This window comes from Eucyclogobius newberryi, unplaced genomic scaffold, assembly GCF_026437365.1.
Source record: "Eucyclogobius newberryi isolate DKJ021-1_F unplaced genomic scaffold, fEucNew1.0.hap1 SCAF_2, whole genome shotgun sequence".
Classification (NCBI taxonomy): domain Eukaryota; kingdom Metazoa; phylum Chordata; class Actinopteri; order Gobiiformes; family Gobiidae; genus Eucyclogobius; species Eucyclogobius newberryi.
In genome coordinates, this window is record NW_027315834.1 from 25,635,080 (window position 1) to 25,658,259 (window position 23,180).

The 23,180-nt window shown below is 39.1% G+C and overlaps 1 protein-coding gene across 2 annotated transcripts in view; it reads right to left on the reverse strand.

Moving 5' to 3' along the window:
* Positions 1-23,180, reverse strand: part of dock4b (dedicator of cytokinesis 4b) — a 228,037-nt gene that overhangs the window by 56,203 nt on the left and 148,654 nt on the right. For both annotated transcript variants that reach the window (XM_072454830.1, XM_072454829.1), the window contains exons 23-37: positions 18,622-18,814; positions 17,325-17,461; positions 15,525-15,659; positions 14,202-14,300; positions 12,776-12,870; positions 12,622-12,697; positions 11,394-11,494; positions 11,101-11,159; positions 9,032-9,180; positions 7,542-7,627; positions 6,040-6,066; positions 4,332-4,427; positions 4,143-4,203; positions 2,304-2,397; positions 868-1,016 (exon numbers count right to left, since the gene is read on the reverse strand). In XM_072454830.1, the coding sequence (XP_072310931.1) occupies positions 868-1,016; positions 2,304-2,397; positions 4,143-4,203; positions 4,332-4,427; positions 6,040-6,066; positions 7,542-7,627; positions 9,032-9,180; positions 11,101-11,159; positions 11,394-11,494; positions 12,622-12,697; positions 12,776-12,870; positions 14,202-14,300; positions 15,525-15,659; positions 17,325-17,461; positions 18,622-18,814 (1,557 nt within the window). The remainder of the gene's footprint in view (positions 1-867; positions 1,017-2,303; positions 2,398-4,142; positions 4,204-4,331; positions 4,428-6,039; positions 6,067-7,541; positions 7,628-9,031; positions 9,181-11,100; positions 11,160-11,393; positions 11,495-12,621; positions 12,698-12,775; positions 12,871-14,201; positions 14,301-15,524; positions 15,660-17,324; positions 17,462-18,621; positions 18,815-23,180) is intronic.

Sequence of the window (23,180 nt, forward strand, 5' to 3'; positions counted from 1 at the left end):
ATGTTTAGTCTCACAATAATTGTAGCATTAACATTTTATATTGGGACCTGTGGGAAAAAAGAAAAAAAAAAAAGAAAAGAAAATTCCCCTAAACAATGTTTTTTTGATTGTATCTGCTTTCTTCATAAAACATAGTTTATTATCATTTCATTAAATCTTTATTACTGACTCCAGGTTAGTAGTAGTAGTAGTAACAGTAGTAGTAGTAATGTCATTATTTATTTACTTTAATACATTCTTTATAATTTCATACACATTTGTTGCATATATTCCAGTTGTCTATATTGTTTATATATTTTATATTGTTTCTATATTTATTTGTCTTTTTTTCGAACTCGAGAGGGTTTTATGTTAAAATACAATAAAAAGATAACAACAATTTATTTTTATTTTCTTTCTTCTTCTTTTTTTTGATGGAAAAGAACTGGAACTAAACAAACATTCCTACAGGGACAATAAAGTATCTAAACCTGGACCAGGCCAGGAGTAAACCAAACCAAGTCTAAATCAGGACTTAACGGAAAAGACTCAAGCCTGACAAGTGTGAACGCAGCTTAATTACTTCCGACATAGATCAAAATCTCCACACATATTGCTTGCAAATTGAATAGACAGTGTTTAACCTCATCCTTCTGTGATCATATAGTTTTGCCTGTTTGCGAAGTGAACGTCTAAGACAGTTTATTGCGATCATATATTCATTTAAGACGCTCCATAAAGAAAACAGGCACATTTATAGCGCGCTTTCACGAAAAAAAAAAAAAAAACGGGATCCAACCCGCAAATTGCACGTTATATGCGAGTTATTATCTTTTATACCGTCATAAACGCGGAGAAGGGGTGTAAAAAAACGTCCTGTCGGGTCACCTTTCCCCTGTCGAAGTTCTGGACGATGGTGAGATGCAGGAACTCTTTCCTCTGCCACTCGCTCTGCATGGGATAGTTCAGGAACTCTCTGAGCGGCCGGTCAGACCATTCCAACAGCTCGTCGTAAAGCAGCAACGTGTACGACGCCTCTGCAACAAGCAACGCAACAAAACTGGGATGTGAAACCAAGTCAAGGTGGATGAATATCTCATGGTTTGCTTTGGGAGAGAGAATATGGATTGGATTTGGGATTAGAAATGAGGGAATGTTCAAGTTTTTCCAAGTTTTTTCAAGTTTTTCCAAGTTTTTCCAAGTTTTTCCAAGTTTTTCCAAGTTTTTCCAAGTTTTTCCCAGTTTTTCAAGTTTTTCAAGTTATTCAAGTTTTTCAAGTTTTTCAAGTTATTCAAGTTTTTCAAGTTATTCAAGTTATTCAAGTTATTCAAGTTATTCAATTTTTTTCAGTTTTTCAATTTCAAGTGAAATCAGGCTCCAATATGCTAAATAAGATATAAGTTTATAAGTTTTCTGTTTTCTTTAATTATTATACTTCTGTGCCTGATCTGTGTTAAAACATTGGAATTTCCCCATTATGGGACAAATAAAGCTTATCTTATCGTATTTTTATATGACAAACACCATACATTCATCATTTTTTTCATGTTTCAAATGTATACCTCTAAATATGTTTTCCTATTCCCCTGCAGTGTCTCGTGAACAAGATTTTTAACCCAGATGAAGCTAAAGACTAAATGTCTGTCCAAGTCGGATTTAGAAATGAGTCGACAAATATCAAAATAATCCATTAGTTGCCATTAACGGATGCACTTTTGAACCAAAGATACAGTGAAGTACAGCATTATTCATTACTTTTATCCAATATAATGTATGACTTTCTTAAATTTGACATGTGGCATTGAAAGCAGAACTAAGAAACTCTGGTGATAGAGTGCCCCCAGCAGCTCACTTGTTAAAATGCATCATCTGAAAATAGAAAGATAATAGTTTTTTGTTCTTTCTTTTTCATAATAAGACAATAAAATCACAAGCAAAAACATTTCACGATGCCAAACATAAAAAAAGAGCCAGAGTTTCTCAGGAGAGTTGACCCAGTTCCACCCAGAGACAGCAGGGGGCGACGATGGGCACTTTAAAACCCCCAAAAATACATATTTAACCATCGCAGAGGCAAAGACCTTCAATATGTCAAAATGTGACTTAGTTCTGCTTCAACTAATAACTATTTTTTATTATTATTGTTCTAAAAGTGTTCAGAAAAGGTCAAAATTGTTCCTTTTACTACTTTTTACACCTTTTACTCATGCTAGCTGTTATGTTGACACATGCAGAGAGTATGTGATGGTTAAAGCATGTAAAGACTTAAGTATGGTTAATAGTAAATAGAGAAATAAAACTAATAGGAGATAAAAATAACGTACCTGTGTAATTCTGTGCTTTCAAGTGCAGCTCGTAGAGTTTGTGGATGTAGCGGATGTACATTTCCTCTTTGTTCAACTCGGTTTTGTAGAAATTCTGGAAAAGCAGCAACAGACAATTACTATTCCAATTTAGAGATAATATAACGACGACAGAAAGACAACGACAAATCCAATTAAACGCAGAGCGGGAGACGTCCAGTTGTGGAAATCAAACTTCACGTTTTGGCTGCTGTGGCGAGTTTCTCTGCTCGACCAGGTGCTTCTCCAGATGCTTTTGTTTACGTGGGAACAGAAGCAAAAACTCCTGCCACTGTCCTTCTGGAACAACTTTATGAATATGCTAATAACCATATGGGATTTAACACGCAAACACAATAGTTCTACTGTCAATTTGAAATGAGGGCGTCAAAATGTGTCCACAATGATCCAAATCTGCTTAATGGCCAAGTTTGTGGAACATGTTAGGGATCATCTCAAAATGGGTTGAAGCCGAAAAGACGTAATATTTTTCGTCTTTTTGTTGCTTTGAAGCTTCAATACATCGTTGTGGCAGTAATTGTTTTGAAATGAAAAATAAAAAACTCTCTCAGCAACGAGCATTAGGCCAACATTAGGCGGCGGGTGCGGCGCGGAGCACGGGGCCCGTGTGCGCGGTGCGTTGTGACCACGGCGCGCAGTGGCCCGTGCGAGGGAGAACCCGCCCCGCTCCCCGCGCTGGCCACGACGCGCCGTGGACCATGTGGATTGAGTAAACAAACATAAGCGACAGGTGACATTATTTGGAGAATTCATAACTTCTACTGATAAACATACCAAAGGATGTTCAGGGACTAAAGGTGAGCAGGGTCTATCAAGCTACTATCGTTTTATCAACGCGTTAACATTTTATGTGAAGCCAGTCATTCGTCTTTTGAGGGGGGGAGGGGGTCCAGAGAGATCCCTTAGATTGTGTGCTTTTCTCACCTTTTTAAAATATTTTTTCCATTAGATTCCCCCCAAAAAAAGATTAAACATAAACACAACAGAATAAGACCAAAGTGGAGAGAATAAATTACAAAAATAATACAGAAAAAGAAAAAAAATCACGGCATATTCAAATTAAAATAACTCTTTATAGTTAATGTGCTTTTTTTGTGCTTTTCTCACCTTTCTATTTTTGTGATTAGATTAATTTTTTTAAATTTTTCCAAAGATTAAACATATCACAAACACAACAGAACACAGCAGAACTAGACCAGGATGGAGATAATTCAAAGAAACAGCAAAGAAACAAAACCATGGCATATTTAAATTAAAATAACTATTTCTATTTAATTTTTAACAGGCTATTATTATTTTTTTAATATATTTTTGGTGCTTTTTTCATCCTTTTCTTTCATTAGAGGTTTTTTTTTTTCAAAGACTAAACTTAACACAATCACAACAGAACTAGACCAGAGTGGAGGAAATAAAATACAAATAAACATCAACTAAACAGCAAAAAACAAAATCATGGCACATTTAAATGAAAGTAACTTTCTATTTAATGTACTTTTATTTGTGTGTGTGTGCTTTTATCACCTTTTTCTCATAGCATATTTAAACTAAAATAGCGTTCGCAAAAAAGTCACACATTTTTTCATAGTTTTGGCCGGGGTGCGACTTATACTTATATTTATACTTATATACTTATACTGCGCAGCAACTTATATGTGATATTATTTTTTTATTTTCACATTTGCAACCACATTTCATACTCCAGTGCAACTTATGTATGTTTTTTTCTTCTCTATTATGCATTTTTTGGCTGGTGCAACTTATAGTCCGGAGAATACGGTAATGCTATAGGTCATTACTCACCAATAGACTCACGGTGCACCCGATCTTTTTGCCATCCACTTCCCCCAACTTCATACAGTCCCTGCAAGACATCACAGCATTCATCTTTGTTTCTCGCGCCACGGGGACGTTTCAATGACGCCCCGGTCTCAAAAAGCGGCTGAACATGGGCTCAAATGCCCGTGATCGTGCGGGAAACGGCGGTTGTACCTGTAGTCCAGCAGCCTCTCCATCAGCCGGGTGACCGTGGCGATCAGGGAAATTCCGCTCTCCCTCCAGGTTTCCCTCTCGATCTTCTTCAACAGGCTGAACGAACACAGACAAAACAAGACGAGAAAGATGTGAAGACTCTCTAAAAGCAACAAAAGATCTACCACCGAGAGAGAGAGAGGCAAAAGGAAAGCGATGGACCAAAGGAAAAGAAGGAAGCAAACGATAAGAGGTCAAAGCCAGTGTCACCATGCTTGACGTCCAGCCTGTGTTCACACAAATATACTAGAGTAGGCCAACAATTACAGGACTAATTCATCAATACATTAAGCAATTAAACTGGTATCATAATGAGAAGTTAAACAATGGGACAAACAGGATTAAATAGCCCAAAACCATCTAGATTTGATCATGTGCAGTCTGAACGAGAAGAAACCAGGACTCAACATTTATTTTATCTACTTATTAAATCTATCTTATTAAAAGAGATTTACTTTTGCTGCTTCTAAAATGGTCACAATTATTATGTTTTAGTTTTATTGTGACCCAGAGCAATTTGTAATCTGTAAAAAGGAGTAACCAGGACTAAACCAGATAAACTAGTCCAAGCAAAATAACATTTTACGGTAATTCTGTCAACTGAGAAAAGTTTCGCCGACGTTTCATCCAAGTACGGTGGCTTCTTCAGTTCACTAGCTTCTCTAACTCTATTGTTAGGCCATAGCAACCGAGTCAAAAGTAAGACAAGGAGTAACCAGGACTAAACAAAAACCTGATCATTCTGACAAACTAAACTAGTCTAAGTAAAAGAACATTTAATCATGTCAACTGGAAGAAGTTTCGCCGACGTTTCATCACTCATCAAAGTAGCTTCTTCAGTTTATTAGCTAGTCTAACTCTATTGTTAGGCCATAGCAACCGAGTAAAAGTGAGACAACTAAACTGGGACAAAACCAGGACTTAGAAGAATAATAGAGGATTTTTGGCGAGCAATCAGTTTAATTTACTCGTGGCGTGGACAGCCGAGTAGTTCTCCCACATGTCAATCATTCCCTGCGTTCTACCGCACACCTGCAGCCTCGTTCCCAGGATAGCAGCACGTTTCCCTGGCTGCACATGCGTGGTTGATATGCCGGTGTGTGTTTAGCGAATTCCTTCAGTGCACAGGACAAAATGACGACAGAGACTGTGTTCGAGCTCAGAAGAGACGGAAATTTGCGTGGACGAGATGTTGCGATCCGTTGCGCTATTAAACAAACGTGCACGTGTAGAAGCGAGGCTGGCGAGTGCTTCTGCACGAGGTTTGATGCCAGGCGGCCTCTTGAAAAGAACAGGAGGGTGGGAGGGTGAGTGTGGTGAGAGTGCGCATGCGCATTATTGAAAAGGGACCAACAGTTGTTTGAGTTCTCAACTCGGAGAAAAATCCTCTATTATTACTTTAACCCTGCCAGAACACGACAATGGCTGAACCGAAAAATACTGCGTTCAACTGGGGTTAATATTAAAGTACTGAAGCTGTTTTTCCCCACACTCTGTAATGGAATTGGCCTGTTATTAAAGCAGAATAGTCCTGAACACCACCCGAGACTGAGCCACGTACTGCAGAACAAACCGGACCGACAACTGGCCAAAAGCCTGTTATGAAGATGATCCTTGGTATTAGTCACACAGACGACACCGAGAGAACAGAGAGGAGGGTAAATCTTACCTAGGGTACGGACCAAACAGAGGAATTCTATCCAGGCGGGAAGCATAGGCGGAATAAATTAATACGATTAATACCGGCACACACAGACGAGGGGTTAGTGGGGTTAGTAAGGAGAAAGGAAAAGAAGAAACTAAAGTAAAAGTACATAAATTAGAATAAATCAGAAATACAAACTAAAATATTGCAAATTAAATATGTTAGCGTATGGTAGCACATATATTTAAATGTTTTTGAATAAACACTACACTCTATATCACTACAATCGAACACACATCTATGGAATTAAATAGATGAATATTCAAATAATGATGGGTACAAAGTGACTGCGTGTGCTCAAACGTGTGGTATTTGAAGTAATGTGTGCAGTGATGAACATAGATATGGAGAATATGCAAATCAGATGATAAACTTTGATATCTTTTTAGTTAAATGAGCAGCAAAACGTCACAGAAGCAAGAACACACGTCCACACACGGGACATAAACACACGGGACACAAACACATGCAAAGCACAAAACATACACAGGATGGAGAAGAGCGGTCAAAGGAAACGCCACGGAGGCCTTGTGATGACTTACCTTTACATTACATTATATTAGAATAAGTTATTTAGACGTTTTATTTGTTTAAGGCAAAACTGTGAGAGTCCAGGTCAGGAGTAACATGGACAGAACATGAACCAGAAATCTGATCAAACGGCCAAATCTGATGTGATTTCTTCCATATTGTTCGTTCACAAAAAAAAAACCCTACCGTAATCTAACAAAGATTACAGGCAAAATGTAAAAGACTGACAAGAATTATACTTTGACTTCCAAATATCATTGGGTCCATTTGCAAAAAATAAATAAATAATAATAATCAGATATTTTGGTGTGTTTACTGTACGCGCACGAGAGAAAGTGGATCGTCCAAAACACCAGTTCATATTCATTTTTAGAATAATTGTTGTATTTGGAAGACAAAGTACGATAAATTTTTAAACAACAGTTTAATCTTTAAAATGTTCTTTGGCACATGAATTTGCCTTCATTTTCCTCGTCAAAACCTGTACATGTGTAAATAATCGGAAATAAATCTGATTATTCACATCAGATGTAACACTTTTGTGACATTTCAATAATCTGATCCCTCCCAGAAATCAGATAATGATTTGGGTTTTTGGAAACATGGCCAGTGTTACTTAAAAAAAAAAAAGCAAAAAAAACAACATCATATTAAAATTATAGTTGTTCACCTGGTGTGACGGATGATGACATTTCTTGTGTGCATTTCTAGAGTGTAATTATTGGTTATCTGATTACTTTATCCTGCATACAGTGATCTGATTACTCTATCCTGCATACAGTCATCTGATTACTCAATCATGTATACAGTGATCTGATTACTCTATCCCATAAACAGTGTGATTGCCTGTCGCTCTGGTGTAACCACAGTGCCGTGACGTCGTGCCTGTTAGCGCCCCGTTAGCGCCCGTTAGCTCCCGTTAGCATCACACTCACATGCTGTTGAAGAGCTCTCTGTAGGTCTCGTCTCCTTTGCCTTCGGACATGAGGCTGTCCAGCTTGTCGATGAGCTTGGACTCCACCTGCAGGCCAGACGTTGTAACGCTCAGACAGCTGCCTTGTTCAGACAGTATTGACAAAGTCCGGGGCCCGGCAGCACATCACTCATGTCGGTCAATGGTTGCTTAGTAACGCCTGACTCACTGTCTCTGATCTGATGTGGCCCCACGAGGAGAATAAACTGACTACAGTATCTGTCATTCAAAGTACTGATACCTATTGCTATTATTACTACTATTGCTACCCTTAATACTTCTGCTGTTACTTCTACTGCTACCCTTTATACTTCTGCTGTTACTTCTACTGACACCCTTTATACTTCTGCTGTTACTTCTACTGAGACCCTTTATACTTCTGCTGTTACTTCTACTGCTACCCTTTATACTTCTGCTGTTACTTCTACTGATACTTCTACTGCTACCCTTTATACTTCTGCTGTTACTTCTACTGCTACCCTTTATACTTCTGCTGTTACTTCTACTGACACCCTTTATACTTCTGCTGTTACTTCTACTGCTACCCTTTATACTTCTGCTGTTACTTCTACTGATACCATTTATACTTCTGCTGTTACTTCTACTGACACCCTTTATACTTCTGCTGTTACTTCTACTGACACTCTTTATACTTCTGCTGTTACTTCTACTGCTACCCTTTATACTTCTGCTGTTACTTCTACTGACACTCTTTATACTTCTGCTGTTACTTCTACTGACACTCTTTATACTTCTGCTGTTACTTCTACTGCTACCCTTTATACTTCTGCTGTTACTTCTACTGACACCCTTTATACTTCTGCTGTTACTTCTACTGATACCATTTATACTTCTACTGATACTTCTACTGCTACCCTTTATACTTCTACTGATATCCTTCTTACTTCTGCTGTTACGACTAGTACCGGTACTTTTCCTAATTCTGCTATTACTATTAATTATATTTCTGCTGTTACTTTTACTACTACTGCTGCTATTTCTGCTATTACTGTTAGTTATACTACTGCTACTCCTGCTTTTACTACCTGTAATTCTGCTGTTACTTCTACTGATCCTACTGGTGCTGCTACTACTACTGCTGCTTATACTTCTGCTAATTCTACTATTACTACTACCTGTAATTCTGCTGTTACTTCTACTGTTACTACTACTTCTTATGCATCTGCTGCTACTACTGCTGCTGCTGCTACTACTACTACTACTGCTTGTACTTCTGCTGCTGCTACTACCATTTTGACAATCATAATACATTAAAATCCTGAGTTGGCACATAGTCTTATGCTGGATGCCCTTCCTAGAAAACGTGTTTACATGAATCTGGTCTTTGCTCAGTACAGACAGAGTAGGGTGGTGGTTGTTGGTGTTACAGTAAGAGCTACTTTACCACAAGTTCATACACACGTTGCACAGTCTGTCGTCATGGGAGCGAACCTGTTTGAAATTGCCGCTGCGCCTCTGCTCCCAGTCCATCATGTCGTGGAAGATGGGGATCATGACATTCCGCAGATCCGGCTGAGGAACCAGAGTCACCTCCAGGAACGGACCGATCATGGCCGGGATGAAGTTCAACTTGTGCTCGCCTGAAAGAGAAAACACCGGCCAAAATAAAACCAACATTTGTTTTTATTTTATTGGGCTGATGATTTTGCACACAAAAAAAGAATATGAAAATAATAAGCCTGGTTTTGAATAAGTTTTTTTTTTTTTAATTGAATATTGTTGATGAAAATTGTTGGATGAAAAAACAAAATAAAGGTCACACACTTCAAAGTAGAAAAAGCACACGGCACATCATTATATATTAAAAGTTTTTTTTTTTTTTAAATGATTGTTAATGAAACACAAAAAGACAGAGTAGGGAAAAATGTGCTCAAACTGTTCTGAAACTTCTAGTTTCCATGGAAACACATTTATCATCTATTTTAAGGCTTTTATGTGAAGGTCAAAATGGTTGTTTTTTGCTGCTAATCAGTCTAAGTCTAATCTGTGCCAATAAAGTTCCACTGCAACAAACTGTCAATTCTCCTAAAGAAAGAGCACTCTTGAAAATATACAAAACCTAAATATTCAAATAATAATCAAAACATTCTAAAATAAATAGGTGTAACGTGCAAACTGAAAGGGTTACAGGTCAGATCTGTGGAGGAGCAGCTGGCGACCTTCAAACGGGAGTCGGGATGAAAACAAATACACAAGGCCAAAAAAACGCTGGGTGATGTTTTATGCTCATCTTATTTACAGCAAAAACAAAACAAAAATGACGATGATGACAAAATGACAGAAAAGAAAAGGATGTTTTGGATTATTGGATTATTAAACGTGACGTCACTTAACACGATGCTATATAAATAAATAAAGAGGACAGAGAAGCTTTATGTTCAACAATTTCCATGGAATAAGAATAAAGAAAGACAATTTAGAAGGTGAGTTGATTTTAGGCCAACAGCCGTTTTGTTTATGGAAACATTAAAGCCTTTTTTCGTTTGTTTTTTTACTCTTGAAACAGGCCTGGATACAAACGTGTTGTCGTACTGATATATGAAAGAAAGAATAACGCGGGCGAGCTTGTCCTGCGCAAATTCAATTCAAACAGCTTGCAGCGGTACAAAGTTATTGCTCATTTACCTACTGCGTTACAAACATCCAAATTACTATTACTCACCGAGATTTTTTCACATCTTTCGGAACAGAATTTACAGTCACGGTAAAGCTAACAACTAGCATGCTAACTTCCTGTTTTGCAGAGATTAAAACGCTCTTTAATCAGGCACAGGCGACACAAAGCGGTCTCGCAATACATCTGTACTGAGGCGACACATGATTTTACTTTAGTGCATGGAAAAACGGTTTACAATCAGGTGACGGGTGCGCCTGAGACCCGGAAGTGACACCTACACGTGCGCAGTTTAAGAGCCGTCACTAGGCAACGGAGCCCGGCGCGGCCCTGCTGCTCCAATTGGCCGTTGTAAAAGTGGGCTGTCTTCCTGTTTGTAATTGATGACACCACACTAGGAAATTACCCAGCAAACACAGGGCTAAAACTCATCTAATATCACAATTTATTTCCTATGACGAATACAAATATATGAGAGCAACTTTATTACGTTGAATTCATGTTTAGAAAGTTAAAACATGTGTTTCTTTGAGTAAATTCTGCATAAACTTTGACTGGTATCATGTCACTTCCTGTCATTTTCTACAGATTTTTCAACATTTTCTCCACAAATACCTGCTAAATTGGTGTAACACTATAATGTATGTGTACAATAGGTACAAATACACCAAATAAAGTCAAAATTTTAAAATCATCATTTAAAATCATGCAGTTTAAGGCAGTACTAAACAAGCTCCCCTTCTTTTAGGGCGGTATAAATTCTAGCTTCAAAAACTTTGTCCCGACGACCTTTTTTTTCAACCATGGACCACAAAAAGTAAAGAAAATGTGTAGAAAGTGTAAGAGCGTGTACATAAACACACTAAACTAAAACAAAACCACTCACCTAGATTCTGCCACATGCTGAATATCTCACAGCCCATCATCACCCGCATGTCTCCGTACCTGTAAGAAAAGAATACAAAATATGCATTTCAGCTCCGGGCCAAACAGGAGGGAGGCAGGAGCAGGTTAAGGCCTCATTATAACACGGTGCGCGGGCCCACAGGGAGACGTCTGTGTTTGACACATTTCAGGTTTGACACGGAGCAAAAGAGCAATGTCATTTTCACATTCAAAAAACACACACGGATCCGGCGCGTTCGTGTGTGTGTTCGTTAACCTGGAAACAGTGCTTACTTTTCCAGTATCTTCTTCCGCTTGGAGGGAGAAAAGGACTCGAGCTGCAGACACGCCTGGTTGATAAATATTACCGACAGATAGAAATAGGAGTCCCACACCTGGAAACGACAGAGGAGAGGAGAATCCTGTCAAAGCGGTGCGGAAACCCCTCCATCAACCGTGAGGATTCGGAAATATTTGGGGGAAAAAGAAGGTGATTTGCCACTGGTTTTCATAACACGTCGTCATGTGACTGGTGAGGGGGAGGACGTGGTGTGTGGGCCTGCCTCAACTATGAACATAATACCAAAAGTAAAAAATATAATAAATACAACTGTGTTTAGAGTCTTTGGTAAGTCCTGGTTTAGTCCTGCTTTAGTCCTGCTTTAGTCCTGCTTTAGTCCTGCTTTAGTTCTGCTTTAGTTCTGCTTTAGTTCTGCTTTAGTTCTGCTTTAGTTCTGCTTTAGTCCTGGTATAATCCTGCTATAGTCCTGCTATAGTCCTGCTTTAGTCCTGGTATAATCCTGGTATAGTCCTGCTTTAGTCCTGCTATAGTCCTGCTATAGTCCTGCTTTAGTCCTGGTATAGTCCTGCTTTAGTCCTGGTATAGTCCTGGTATAGTCCTGCTTTAGTCCTGCTTTAGTCCTGCTTTAGTCCTGCTTTAGTCCTGCTTTAGTCCTGCTTTAGTCCTGCTTTAGTCCTGCTATAATCCTGCTATAATCCTGGTATAGTCCTGGTATAGTCCCGGTATAGTCCTGCTTTAGTCCTGCTTTAGTCCTGCTTTAGTCCTGCTTTAGTCCTGGTTTAGTACTGGTTTAGTCCTGGTATAAACCTGCTATAGTCCTGGTATAGTCCTGGTATAGTCCTGCTTTAGTCCTGGTATAGTCCTGGTTTAGTCCTGGTATAGTCCTGGTTTAGTCCTGCTTTAGTCCTGGTTTAGTCCTGGTTTAGTCCTGGTTTGGTCCTGGTATAGTCCTAGTTTAGACCTAGTTTAGCCCTGGTTTAGCCTTGCTTTAGTCCTGCTTTAGTCCTGCTTTATTCCTGCTTTAATTTTGTTGAATTTATGTTTAGAGATTTAAAAAACGTTTCTTTGTGTAAATTATGCATAAACTTTGTCTGGAAGTATGTAAACCTATACTTTATGTACAACATATAGAACTCCAGGGCTTTAGTTTGTGATGCATGCGCGCTTAGCAAAACAATTATCTAATCATTCACACATTAATATAAACACTCACACACTTACCTTATAGTCAAACTTATCATTTAAAAAGTTTTTCCTCAGAGCGTCAGAAAGATACAGGACTGTTGTGATGATGACACTGAAAAGGAAAGATAAATATTGAATTTGACTTTAATATTCTCTGGACTTTACAATGAAAACACCAGTTGAAACTCACTTGTTCGTGACCAACCGCATCACTGTCCAGTCTTTAGGGAACATTTCTGGTCGAATGAGGATCCTGAAAACTGTGAAAATCTGCAAAAGGAAATCCTGGACACAAACAAAGTAAAAGTGAAGTTAAAAGGCCATCTCTGTATCACTGTTTCACATCCTCCATTTATATTTATATGCAGCTCCATCTATAGAGGCGAACCATCTGCCCCGTATGACATTACATACAGTGTGTGTCTTTACATATTTTGGTATGCAAATACATTCATAAACATGCAGCGGTACAGCCATCTGAATAATGCAAAGGCAATACAACCTCTAAGGCTGTGCGTATCAAGAAAAGTGAATTGTGTAGTTTTTGGTGAAGTCCGTCAATAATAATCCAGAATAAAGTGAAGTTTACACCACACACATGCTGTTGTTTACAAGTTTAGTGATGATGTCATAACTTTTCTTCCAGGTCCTATTCAAGAAAATATTTTTCAACAGATTTTACCCTGTACTTATCAAGGTATTATTTTACCGTTAAAATCTGGCCTTGACAATGAAAACGTTTCAACTATATATTTTGAAAACCTCATAATGATAGATTTGTTCAACTTTATCTTATTTCATTAGATAGACTGAATAACTACAAAAACAAACAATATTATATCTAGTTTTTTCTAATTCAACCAAGAATATAGTTCAAATAAATAGCTAATTTAATCTGTAATAATAATCCATCTAATAATAATAATAATCTGTCTAATAATAATGTATAATAATATGTCTAATAACAATGTCTAATAATAATAATCTGTATAATAATAATGTCGAATAATGATAATCTGTCTAATAATAATGGTAAAAAATAATATGTCTAATAATAATGTCAAAAAATATGTCTAATAAAAATGTCAAAAAAATAATAATATTCTAGTCTAATAATAATCTGTGTAATCTGTACTAATAATCTGTCCATATAATAATAATAATAAGTGTAAATAAGAGTGTTATTATTGTTAAGAGTATAAAAGTTATGTAGATATGATCAAATTAGCCTTTATTTGTCCACACAATGGGGAAATTCCAAGGTTGCAACGCAAAGTAGGTACAGAAGTAAAAGAACAGATAACTTATAGAAAACACTATTAATAGAAAAGCTCTTATAAAAAAACCTATTGATGTTTATATTATTATACTTCTGAGCCTAATCTGCGTTGCAACAGTGGAATTTCCCAATTGTGGAACAAATAAATTGTGAAAAATGTTATCTTCATTTTCTGAACATAAAATCCAAAGCTTTTTTTTTTTTTTTTACAGACAATTAAAAAGACCCATCTTCCCAAACTAAACCCACACATCCCCAACCGGCACATTCTGTCAGTAAATTCTTTCACACGTGTCACAGAATGACACGGAGGCCCACGCGCAGACGTTGCTCGTACCCTCAGGTCGTCTTTGTTGCTGAAGGCCTGAAGCAGCTGCTGGTAATGCCTGTCGCTCATCTGTCGAAGCAGAGCCAACAAACACGCCACAAACTCTCCCTGAAACAGAAACAGAGCGCGATACAAACTCACCCAAAAACAAGTGCAGATAGACTTTTATGATTTTATATATTTGGTGGGATAACGACGCGTGCGGTAGAGATGTCAAGATTATTCGGTTAATTGATAAAAGTTGGTGTAATCCCTCATTCATCCAGCAGGGTTGCATTGTAGAAAAATTCTGCTATATTTTCCGGACTATAAGTCGCACCTGAGTATAAGTCGCATCAGTCAAAAAAATGCATAATAGAGAAGAAAAAGCATATATAAGTTGCACTGGAGTATGAAATGCGGTTGCAAGTGTTAAAATAACAAATAATATCACATATAAGTCGCTCCGCAGTATAAGTATATAAGTATAAATATAAGTATAAGTCGCACCCGGGCCAAAACTATGAAAAAAAAGTGTGTCTGGAAAATACAGTAATAATAATAATTAATAGTAATAAATAATTTTGATAAATGCCTATTCATTTAGACAAGTTTTGCGTTGCTAGGTAACGGTTAAGGAATTACCTCAAGCACAAGGAAGCACTGAAGGAAAGATTTATCACATTTACCGTATTTTCCAGACTATAAATTGCACCTTTTTTCATAGTTTTGGCCTTATACTTAAACTCCGGAGCGACTTATATGTGATATTTGTTGTTTTCACACTTGCAACCGCATTTCATACTCCAGTGCAACTTATATATGTTTTTTTTCTTCTTCTCTTCTGTATTTATCGACATGAATTACATTTACATTTAACTACATTTAAACTGAGCGCTGCTTGAGGCCACTGCGGACATACAACACTCAGAAGGAAGTAAAATTATAACAAAATTAAAAATCTACAAATACGTAGCAAGATTTATAATAACGTGTGTGAGTGAAATGATTGGCCTAACCCGTCGTATGCGCTTTAACAGAGTCAGGACTAAAACTTTGCTGCGCTCCGAGGCCTCGCTTAACCTCCCGCTCCCGTCCCTGCTTCATCATTAGCACAACTCACTTTCGATCGGACTATTAGTCGAGATGATTGTCCCGTTAATATCCACATCACCGTGCCCTCTTCTCCCCCGACGCCGCATTGTCCCATGAATCTTAATCATCGCCGTTAATAATGTCGGCGGGATTAAAGTCGGCGTGGCACCGGGTCGAGTTTGAATCCGTAATTACTCGAGCAGAGTTTGTCAAGTCCCCAAAACCGTGTAACGAGACGAGACAAGAGACGTGACTCACAGTGACGTCCTGGAACTGCAGTCTCATGGAGGGGCCGGCGGGCTGGGGCCGGTTGCTGATTTCCAGAATGGTCCGCATTAAGACCCCCAAAAGGCTCTCCACGATCAGCTGCACCTCCTCGGAGACGACCGGCTCCTGTGGGATGGACAGGAGACGGATGAGTGGAAGGTGATGAGAACGTTTGGTTTTTTGTTTTTTTTAATCAATTTTAATTATAATTTTAGGGAGGCTGAAAAAACAAAAGCACAATTGTATTTTTCCCCTTCCCCTCATGGGTCCCTCACGTCCAGACACATTTTTTCTCACAGATTAAGGCAAGTTTAAATGTTTTTTTTCTTTTTTTTTTTAATAAAAAAATTTAAAATTATAAATAAAATGACTATTAAAAATTACAATTATATAAACAGGAAAAGTCATAGCTATAGTCATAATAATCAGAAGATAAACATACATAAATTATCAGTTTCATCATCATCCTCGCCATTATTGTTATTAAAAGTAATATAATTTTCTCCCCAGACAAGACGGACAGATCTTGGACAAGCGTAATGAGAAGTAGCTTCAGACGGGCACATTGGTTGCCACGGCTGCCACTTCCCTTTAGAGTCATTGCCAGTCTGTGTGTGTGTGTGGGTGTGTGTGTGTGTATTATAATACCCTACTGGGCACCTTCACCCCAACTTCAACCCTCTGCCAACCGTTAGACGCAACCAGGAAGAGGCCAGCTGGCACCAAACACACACAAACGGGTTGGTTCGGAGTGACCGCCGCTTCAACGATGTCCCGCGCTAAATGGACGGGGCTCATTACCAGACTGTGCCCGTGCCAGTGTCCCGGTACCAGGACCAATTAAACACAAAACAAAGCAATGTGTTGGTGTGTATCAGCCGAGGGGACGCGACGAGACTAAAGCCAGTGAGGATCAGAATATGGTTTCAATTTGTGATGTGATTTATTGATGTACGAAATAAAATTAAAGATAAAGAAGTATTACATTCTCGCTCCCTCTTGCTCCTTCTTGCTCCCCCTTGCTCCCTTCCCCTCCCTCTTTTTCTGCTCCTTTATCTGTACTCTTACTTAATTCAAATTACTCCCACTTGCTCCCTCTAACTCCCTTCCCCTCCCTCTAGCTACCTCCTGCTACCTCCTGCTACCTCCTGCTACCTCCTGCTACCTCCCGCTACCTCCCGCTACCTCCCGCTACCTCCCGCTACCTCCCGCTACCTCCCGCTACCTCCCGCTACCTCACGCTACCTCACGCTACCTCACGCTACCTCACGCTACCTCACGCTACCTCACGCTACCTCACGCTACCTCCCGCTACCTCCCGCTACCTCCCGCTACCTCCCGCTACCTCCCGCTACCTCCCGCTACCTCCCGCTACCTCCCGCTACCTCACGCTACCTCACGCTACCTCACGCTACCTCACGCTACCTCACGCTACCTCCTGCTACCTCCTGCTACCTCCTGCTACCTCCTGCTACCTCCTGCTACCTCACGCTACCTCACGCTACCTCTCTCTCGCTCCCTCTTCCGCTCTCTGGCTCCCTCTTCCTCCCTCTCGCTCCCTCTTCCTCTCTGGCTCCCTCTTCCTCTCGCTCCCTCTTCCTCTCTCTCGCTCCCTCTTCCTCTCTGGCTCCCTCTTCCTCTCGCTCCCTCTTCCTCTTCCTCTCGCTCCCTCTTCCTCTCTCTCGCTCCCTCTTCCTCTCTCTCGCTCCCTCTTCCTCTCTCTCGCTCCCCCTCGTCCCACTGTCAAGGCGGTCTCTTCATAGCAGTTCTGACGTGTCCGCCGTCACTTACCGCAGTGCCAGTCTCTTCCTTCTTGATGAGAGACAACATGCTGGTGAGGATGCGCGCACACATGACCAGATCCCTCTGCTCCTGCATGTGAGCGTGCAGCAGTCGCAGGACCACCGGCAGCAGGATGCACCGGGACTCTGCAGCAAAAACAATGTCGCAGGCTTAGATTTAGCATTATATTTTACACGAACACAGCAGCTCAAAGAATACAATGAGTATGTCAAATGTATCAATATCAAAGCGCCCCCTACAGGCTGGACAACTCATTGAACTAAAATGCAATTAAGATAAATATATATAGAATTTGGCATAAAAGTATTAAAAATGTATCACAGAATAGTTGTATATTTATAATTTAACTTCCTGTTTCTAATTGATGACATCACTCACAAAAAAAATTCCCAGTTAACACTGGGCAAAAGCTCATCTAATGTCACACTTGCTTTTTATTTGACAAATAAAAAAATATGAGAGCGACTTTATTTAGTTGAACTGATTTTTAGAAAGTCAAAAAAGTTGTTTCTTTGGGTAAAACTTTGACTGGAATGAGTGTGATGTCACTTCCTGTCATTTCCCACAGATTTCTCAACGTTTTCTACACAAATACTTGCTCGATAGGTGTAAAACTATCATTTATAAGTACAACAGGTATAAATACACCAAATAAAGTCAGAATTAGAAAATCGTAAAAACCTGTCATGGACACTTTGAATTGAATTATATTATAATGGGAGGGTCAAAGGGGGAGTTGCTTGAGGACGTCCTAGGCCACTGTTTGACTGTCTTAGCCTTTGTAGAAGTCACTTTTGTACTTTTTTGTTTTTTCTTAGGCTCTGTAGATGTCCACAAAGTACAATGGTCATATCATAAGAGTACTGTATTTTCTGCACTATAAGGAGCACTGAATTATAAGGCGCACTTGTCAATGAATGGTCTATTTTCAACCCTTTTTCATATATAAAGACTATAAGAAAAGATAAGATAGGAAAAAAACAAAACGTGTACCACACAAAATCGCTTCGAGGTCAGTAAGCACAACCAAAATTAGAACATATATAAGGCGCTCTGAATTATAAGGCACACTGTTGTTTTTTGAGAGAATTAAAGGCTTTTAATTGTGCCTTATAGTGCGGGAAATACGGTACCTTATCACCACTAACACCGACTAGAAAACTCGGCCGCATCCACTCCTTAGATCTCATCATTTCAGACAATTCAGCGCTGGGATAAGAACACCCTGAGGTAGCGCACGACCCTGACAGTTCTACTCAAAGGCGTGCGTCCCGTTTGCCTTCACCTGGGTTGACGTAAAGCTGGGTCTCCACCGTTTTGGCGATGCACTGCAGTTTGATGGTCTCCAGGGGGGAGTCCGCTTGAATGGCGGTGGGCAAACTCGCCAGCGTCTCACGAACGAATCCCGCCACCTCCCGTACCGTGAAAATCTTCAATAACTCTCCATATACTGCAGGGAATGTCCGAAGGAAGACAGCCTGTAGGGGTGGGAAGAAAAGCAATCTTTACCGCAGAGTTCAATATGAGAACAAGAAACATCATCCGTCAATGGTAGAAAAAGCTTCAGTTGTAGTCATCTGGACTCAGTTAGAAAAAATAGACGTTTCGACACTCATCCAAGAGTCATTGTCAATAAAAGAATTTAGATCGAGAACTCCGATATTAATACTGTTCTGTGGTAAGACCCACCCATTGGGCGGAGCCTTCCTGAAGTAGAAAGAGTTGTTTGTTTCAACAGAAACTCCCCCCTTGTATCTACCGAGCTAGCCTATTCAGAATTTTAATGGGCTATTAGAATCCTCTTTGTCTTTATGAGACCCTGGCTCAACCACCCTGAGTACCTGATTAGCATCTAAATGTCCTGGGCCTGGTCCTCTAACTCTCCAGGGGTTCAGGATCCCATTGTAGATTCCAGGAAGATTAAACCTTAGCCCTCCATTTCTGTTTAAAGAAGATCTTTCTTTTTTAACAAAAATAGCTTCCTTGACTCCTCTTTCAAACCATCTTTTCTCCCTGCTTAAAACCTTCACATCACCGTCTTCAAACGAGTGATTAGAGGCTTCAAGATGGAGATACACGGCACTCTGTGGTCCTGAACTAGTATTTCTTCTGTGCTGATAGAGCCTCTTGTGTAGAGGCTGTTTTGTCTCACCTATGTACCGTTCTTTACAGCTTTCTTCACTGCATTGGATCGAATAAACTACATTGCTCTGTTTTTGAGTCGGCAACTTGTCCTTAGGGTGAACCAGTTTTTGTCTTAAAGTGTTACCTGGTTTAAAATAAACAGGGACTTTGTGTTGTCTAAAAATTCTCTGCAGTTTTTCCGACAGGCCAGACACATAAGGGATAGAAACACCCTTCCTTCTCTGTTCAGTTTCCCTTTTGTCCTGCTTCTTGGTTCTCTTCACTCTGTTGAGAGCCCAAGCGGGGTAACCACAGGCTGAGAGGGCATTTCGGACATGTTTTTCCTCTTTCTTCTTGCCCTCTGAGCTGGTGGGCACACCTTGAGCTCTGTGTTGTAAGGTTCTGATCACACCCAGCTTGTGCTGTAGTGGGTGGTTGGAGCCAAAGAGCAGATACGAATGAGGGATTACACCGACATCATCCGTCAATGTTAAAATAATTACTCTTTTAAGACAAAAATCTATATATTGATATTTTCTGCTGCTAAAGGCAATCTCGCAGCTTTACGTGATCTAACTGAGTGGTTTGGGACAAGACACTGCACAGCATTTGAGTGTGAAAATGCACGTAGTGGACTGGAATGGATTTAGTCTAATCCCAAATCATTTTGTATTTAAGGATTATATGGCGAAAAGACAAGAAAAGCAGAGGTCCATACGGCTGGAATATAAGGTGCACAATTATACTATAGTCGTGCCTATGACTGTTTTTTACAATGTTCTAATTTTGACTTAATTTGGTGTATTTATGCCTGTTGTAGATATATATTATAGTTTTACACCAATTGAGTAGGTATTTGTGGAGAAAACGTAAAAAAATCTGTTGAGAATGACAGGAAGTGACATCACACCAGGGACACTCTTTCCAGGCAAAGTTTATGCAGAATTTAGATAAAGAAACAACTTTTTTTACTCTTTAAACATTAGTTCAACAAAATAAAGTTGATCTTAAATGTTTTTATTTGTCACATAAAAAATAAAAGCGACATTAGATGAGTTTTGGCCCAGTGTTTGCTGGGTAATTTCCTAGTGTGATGTCATCGATTACAAAAAGTGCTATCAGCGATCATTTTTGTTAAAGGTTTTAGCCAAATTCAAAATATTTTTATATTAACTGCATTTTAGTTCAATGAATCGTACAAGCTGTAGGGGGCATTTTAAGTTGATTCAGTTGAGAGAGTGCATCCTCTTTAACTCCTTGAGGACACAAAGAGGAGTTGAAGAGGCAATCTTTCTTAAAAAAGAAAAAACGTCTTTAAATAGAAACGGTGGCTCAAGATTCAACCTTCCAGTTGTTTATAATGGAGTTTTCAATCCCTGGAGAGGTAGAAGCCCAGGGCGTATAGATGCTAATCAGTTACTCAGGGAGGAGAGAGTGAGCCGGGTACAATAGGAGGCTGATGGCCCATAAAAGGACTGATCGTGAACAAAGAGGGTTAGTTTCTGGTGAAACCAAATATACAGTTTATCAGGAGGTATCGCAGGTGGGCAGGGCCCACTTAGAGCAGGATAAATATCCAAGTTCCCGGTCTTCGCAGATTGAGAATGACTCGCGGATGAGTGTTGAAACGTTTAGTTTTTTCCTAAAAAAGTGTCCAGATGACTACAACTGAATCTTTTTCTACTTTCACCATTTAGTTACGAATTGTGTTTATGTTAGCAAGACTATCCCGGGATGCAAACACTTTTTTTTTTTTTATACACCATTGTATATTAAAATAGTAGATATATATGACCAAACGGCACTATGACCCCATTTCTCACGCACATACAGTATCTTGGCTGTAAAAGAAAAGACATGCTGTAGTGTGTAATTATACATTTCTCAGGCCTCTTTAGCTTGTTTGTTTTGCCGTTGTTGAAAATCAGTGAAGGCGGCCGCCCTGCTGTGCCAACCTCCCACAGCTGAGGGAACAAAAATGGTGACAGAAGGGAAAAAAACGAAAAAAAATCACAGACTGGCTAAAGAGCCTCGAGTGGCATTAAACTCAATTACAGGCATTTACACACCTTTCACAAGGGAATTAACACAAATACTTAAAATGCCTCTGACGGGTTGGATCACTCATTGAACTAAAATGCAGTTAAGATAAATGTTTGAATTTTGATAAAAACATATACATTTTATCACAGAATAGCACAATTTTTAGGTTTATAATTCCACTTCCGGTTAATTGTTCCTGAAATTGACGACATCACACTTGGAAAATACCCAGCAAAACGTATCTAATGTCACCATTTTTTTTTAAGTGCCTCTGACAACCTGTCAGCATATAACACAAGTTATGTACGGCACTACCTTTTCCATGTATCTGTTATTTATTCTGGCATACACTTATTTAACTATTTTCATGAATCACAACTTTATGGTGCACAAAAGGAGTTAAAGGACAGATATTATGGATTTATTTTTGTAATGTTATTGTCTTTTAACATGCCATTGAGTACTTTTACTTTAACTCATGTTTTAGAACTTTAAAAAAGGTCGACATAATCAGTCAGGCTTTTCCCCCGTTAGGAATTACGTTAGAGCTCCATCTAACTGACAGCCGAGGGAATTGCATAGGGGAGATAAACCAACCTAGCTTTCCAGACATGCTGACGCAGAGTCTGACAATGATTTATGGACAGAAGATCTCAGAATGTTGCCGATGACAAAAATTCTGAAACCCAAGTGTTTTCTGAGGCTCAGGCGGAGAGGACTTTTTGAACAGGGTTGATCGAAGAAGCATGAATGAAGCTCCAGGACAACTCTGGGTGTTTTTGATGAGGGAACAGTGTCACAAAAGCTTTAAAAAAAGTATATTTGGCATTTGACGTGCCTTTTAAGAGGAGGAAACAACTTGTATAGCATATTTTCCGGACTATAAGTTGCTATAGGTTTTTCATAGTTTGGCCGGGGTGCGACTTATACTCCGGAGCTCTAAGTGACGCAGAAGAAGAATCTGCACTTCCTCTACCTCTGGAGTTTGTGGAGTTGTTTAGAAGTGTCAGAGGAAGAATAATTCAATGGATTTAGTGATTTGGGGTAAAACTGATGCTTTGGTAAAGTTGTTAGCATGTTCTTTATGCTATAGTTATCTGAATAACTTAATATGTTACGTTAACATACCAGACACTTACCACAGTTCTGTCTGTGACTCATGTAGCTGAAGGTGTTAGCGTTAGCATACGTACACCTATTCACCATGTTCTCTCATCTGTTATTATTTTAAACTGCATTTCAAGATGAAATGTCTGTTCTTGGTCTTGGATTTTATCAAATAAATTTCCCAAAAAAATGCAACTTATATATGTTTTTTTTTCTTCTCTATTATGCAGTTTTTGGCTGGTGCGACTTATACTCCGGAGCGACTTATAATACAGAAAATACGGTGTATATATATTTTTTATAAATCCTCCAGCTAAGGTTGTAAGACCAAGCTCACAAATCTTATCAGCTTGTTTAAGTGTTACTGAGACACATACCATATTTTTCGGAGTATAAGTCGCACCAGCCAAAAAATGCATAATAGAGAAGAAAAAAATATAGAAGTCGCACTGGAGTATGAAATGCGGTTGCAAGAGTGGAAATAACAAATAATATCACATAATCACTCCGGAGTATAAGTATATAAGTATAAATATACAAAACTATGAAAAAAGGTGCAACATATAGTCC